At 38.6% G+C, this 3,960-nt stretch overlaps 1 gene segment (V, D, J or C); it reads left to right on the top strand.

Annotated features, from left to right (window-relative positions):
• The first annotated feature begins 1,496 nt into the window (after nucleotides 1-1,496).
• Nucleotides 1,497-3,960, top strand: LOC122116682. The segment is given in 2 exon segments: nucleotides 1,497-1,605; nucleotides 1,727-3,960. Coding segments are annotated over 2 exon segments (378 nt in total).

Genomic DNA, 3,960 nt, shown 5'->3' with positions numbered 1-3,960 from the left:
GCAACCTTACTTTTGTAAATTTTATTTTATTGTAAAAATGCTGTACAGAGGGGTTTCATTTACATGAATGAGTCAGTCAGTATATTTCCTGTTGAGCATTGTTACCTTTTCCCAAGTTTTTCTCCTTCTATCCCTTTCCTCCCTCACTGCCCTCACCCCTTCACCCTCCCCTTCCCCCCGATCCCCCTCGAAGTTATAAAGTTCATTTCCCATATTCTCTCTTGTGAATATGTTGCGATGTGTCATCCTATGTCTTTGTTTCACAATTTTGTTAGTCCTCTTCCCCTCTCCAAATTAGACAAATGTATATACAAGATGCAGGGTATCAAAATCAAGTACAGTAACAACAGGAGATATACCCTAGAGGGAAGAACATACAAAGGAAAGAAAATAATCACATAGTACATTAAAAATAACAATAAAGAAAGACCTCCAGTGGCTATATCTTGGGGTTCATTTCGCTTAGCATCATGTTATATGGTCATATGTCCTTGGCTTTTGAGCTTTTTCTGCTCATCTGATAAATTGTCCTATACACACATGAATTATTATGAATGAGAGAAACCATGGGACTTTTATTTCCTTGGGTCTGGCTTAGTCCACCTTACATCTCTGGGACTGACTGTCTTTTTTTGCCAGTCCTGTACTGGAGCTCAGGGCCTGGATGCTATCCCTGGCCCTCTCTGTGCTCAAGGTTAGTGCTCTACCACTTGAGTCACAGCACCACTTCTGGCTTTTACTGTGTATGTGGTACTGAGGAATTGAACCCAGGGCTTCATGCATACTAGGAGACTTGCAGCTCAGAAATGTACAATGATAATAAGGCTATGCCTGTAGCCAGGTCCGTTCAGTATACAGAAAGCCAATGTCTGATATTAAGTCTACTCGATGATGGTGGTGGGAAAGTACATTCAGAAACAGAGGACAACCTGGAGTTGATAGCAAAACCCAATGGCTAGCCTGTACATTGTACACCATAGCACAATACTGCACATACTTTAATTTCATACTTTTCATTGTCTTTCATTAAATCTTAATTGATTCTTGTCTATCATCTATTTATTTAACTGTCAATCTATCAACATACATACACATGTAGCTTGAGTAATTGAGTAATTGTGTCCATGATTAACAAACAGGTTCAAGGAAACCAAAGACTTAGAAAATCTGATCTAAATCATTAATTCTACATATTGGAACCGTTTTTGCTTGAAAAATTGACTTAGATAAAATGCTATCATGAAAAGCATGTAATGACCCATGTATAAATTAAAGTTCATTGTGTTTAACTAGAGAGGAATTCTGTCCCCTGAACCCCAGAGAGATACACATTCTCTTCAGGCACAACAGTGCTACCCTCGTATGGTTTTTTTGTATCTGGGACATCATGTCTGGGCTGAGATACTGAAATCTGGCATGTTGGTGCAGCTGTGCTGGTCCCTTCCAACCCCTACTGATTTGCATGTGCCCAGAGCACAGCCCAGTGCCCTGAGCAGTTCTTGAAAGCTGCTCACACCCTGGGCAGGAGTCAGTCTTAGTCAACACACAGCATGGACATGAAGGCCCCTGCTCAGTTCCTGGGGCTCCTGCTGCTCGGGATTACAGGTAAGGAAAGAGTATGCTGAGGATCTCCTCAGTCTGCTGTAGTCAGTGATGCTTGGCTGTTTATGAAGCTTTCTTATAACATGCTTGATTCTATGTATACTTATTACTTTTCCAATGGCAGGTACCAGATGTGACATCCAGATGACCCAGTCTCCATCCACTTTGTCTGCATCTCCTGGAGACAGAGTCACCATCACTTGCCGGGCCAGTCAGGGCATTAACTATGCGTTAAACTGGTACCAGCAGAAACCAGGAGGAGCTCCAAAGCTCCTGATCTATGGTGCAGACAATTTACAATCCGGCATCCCCTCCAGATTTAGTGGCAGTGGATCTGGGACAGAGTACACTCTCACCATCAGTAGCCTGCAGCCTGAAGACATTGCCACTTATTACTGTCAACAGGATTATGATAACCCACCCACAGTGATACAAACCATAACATAAACCTCCAAGAAGCAGAAGTGTGAGCCTGGGCTGTCCCAGCTGCTTTCCTCATGCTTCCTCTTGCAAGAGCTGTCCTAGAATCAGGACAGGAATCTTGCCCAGGCTATCCTGGACCAGTGAGCTTCTGTGTCTCAATCTTTGGAATAAGTGTAATTATAGATGTGCGATACTGGTACTGACCTGAATTTTGAAATATTAAAATTACATTCCAGACTATAGACATGGAAATACTCTGAATTTTTTCAGGTTTTTTAAATCTTGAATTGATGTTCACAATGTGCACAAAGATACTTGGAAGTTATTTCAAAACTTTTATTTTGAGAACTTTCAATACTTTATGCATGAATTTCATCAGCAAGTAAAGACAGTTTGCCACTTCCTTTTTCTGCTTCAGGTCTTTTGTGCTTTTTTTTCCAATTAGTTGTATCTTTTCTTATTGCATTTGGAGAACCTCAGTACAATTTTAGGTACAGAAGGTAATAGTGAATATTTCATACTTCAATAAAACTTGAGTGGTAAAATGCTAAATAACTATATCAATGAGTACAAAGTTTGTTGCAGAGTTTCCCTCTTTTTTGCAAGGCAAGCGCTCTACCACTGAGCCACCTTCCCAGCCCTGCCTCTTTTTTGAAACAGGTATTTTCCATTATTCCTGGCCTGCTGATATGTCACGGTTAGCTGTTGATGCTATTAGAAATATTTTTTCATATAAATGGAGACAGCCTATAGTTTTTCTCTTTAACTCAATCAGAATGATGAACTGCAGAGATCAGTTATCTAATTTTAAAAGAGATTTCTACTTGTGGAATATATTCGACTTGATCAACATACATTTCCGAGAATAATAAGAAAAATGAGAGAGAGAGAGAGAGAGAGAGAGACAGAGAGAGAGAGACAGAGAGAGACAGAGAGAGAAGTAAAGTAAGAGATGGAGATGAATGGAAGGAGAGAAAGGAGGGGTGAAAGGAGGATAAATTTAGTTTATTTCTATTGTCTACATCCTAGTTCCACTTAGCAATCAAGCTGAAATTACCAAGAGAAACACCAAATACAAACAACACTGTTGGCACTGAGTATCCAGCCATTCTGTGCTCTCACCTGCAAGGTTCACTGAAGGGGAGATGTTTCTTGAGCTTAGTCCCTCTGTCCTCCAGACCAGTTCCCACCAAGAATCACTGAATCACCTAGCTCACTGAATCTTCTCTGTTTTAAGCTCAAGAATCTACCAATCAGCGGAACAACACTGACGTCTTTTATTTATAGAAAGAAAAATGGAAAAACCTCAAGATTAATCAGATCTTCCTTAAGTCAGAAGCCCTCTGATTCTCAGATTGACAAGTGAAAATATGCATACAACTTATGCATCATATTTCTGTATTTATACCTGATGTATAAGATACAGTACATAATAATTAGTATAAATTATATGAAATATATGTTATTTTGTATATATGATGTATTAAGATATTAGTCTATGATTTTTCTGAATTTCCCTATTTTATTGTTTTCACATTTTTTGTAAAGGTGATATTTAGAGGGGTTACAATTATAAATGTAAGGTAATGAATAGATTTTTTTTGGAATAGTGTCAACCTCTTCCTCATTATCTCCAATGTCTCCCTGCCAACCACTCCCCCAGCCCAAGTTGTAAAGTTCATTTCCAATATATTGTCTAATAAGTATTATTGTCACATTGTTTTGTTATTATATGTTATGTCATTTATTTATCTTCTTAAGACTTACCAAATTTTTTAACCAATGTATAGGTGAACTCTTACATTTTTACAAAATATTGTCCTACTGATTATAACTGTACCTGGAAATATATCCAACCAATCATAAGGAATAACTAGGGGGAAAAACTCACTCTGAAAGAATTTCTATGGTGGGTATTGAAGTTTCCACTACTAA

The sequence above is a fragment of the Dipodomys spectabilis genome, unplaced genomic scaffold, assembly GCF_019054845.1.
Source record: "Dipodomys spectabilis isolate Male_0828 unplaced genomic scaffold, ASM1905484v1 ptg000137l, whole genome shotgun sequence".
Lineage (NCBI taxonomy): Eukaryota > Metazoa > Chordata > Mammalia > Rodentia > Heteromyidae > Dipodomys > Dipodomys spectabilis.
Note: the sequence above shows the minus strand (reverse complement) of the source record. Positions and strands in the feature narration are given on the sequence as shown.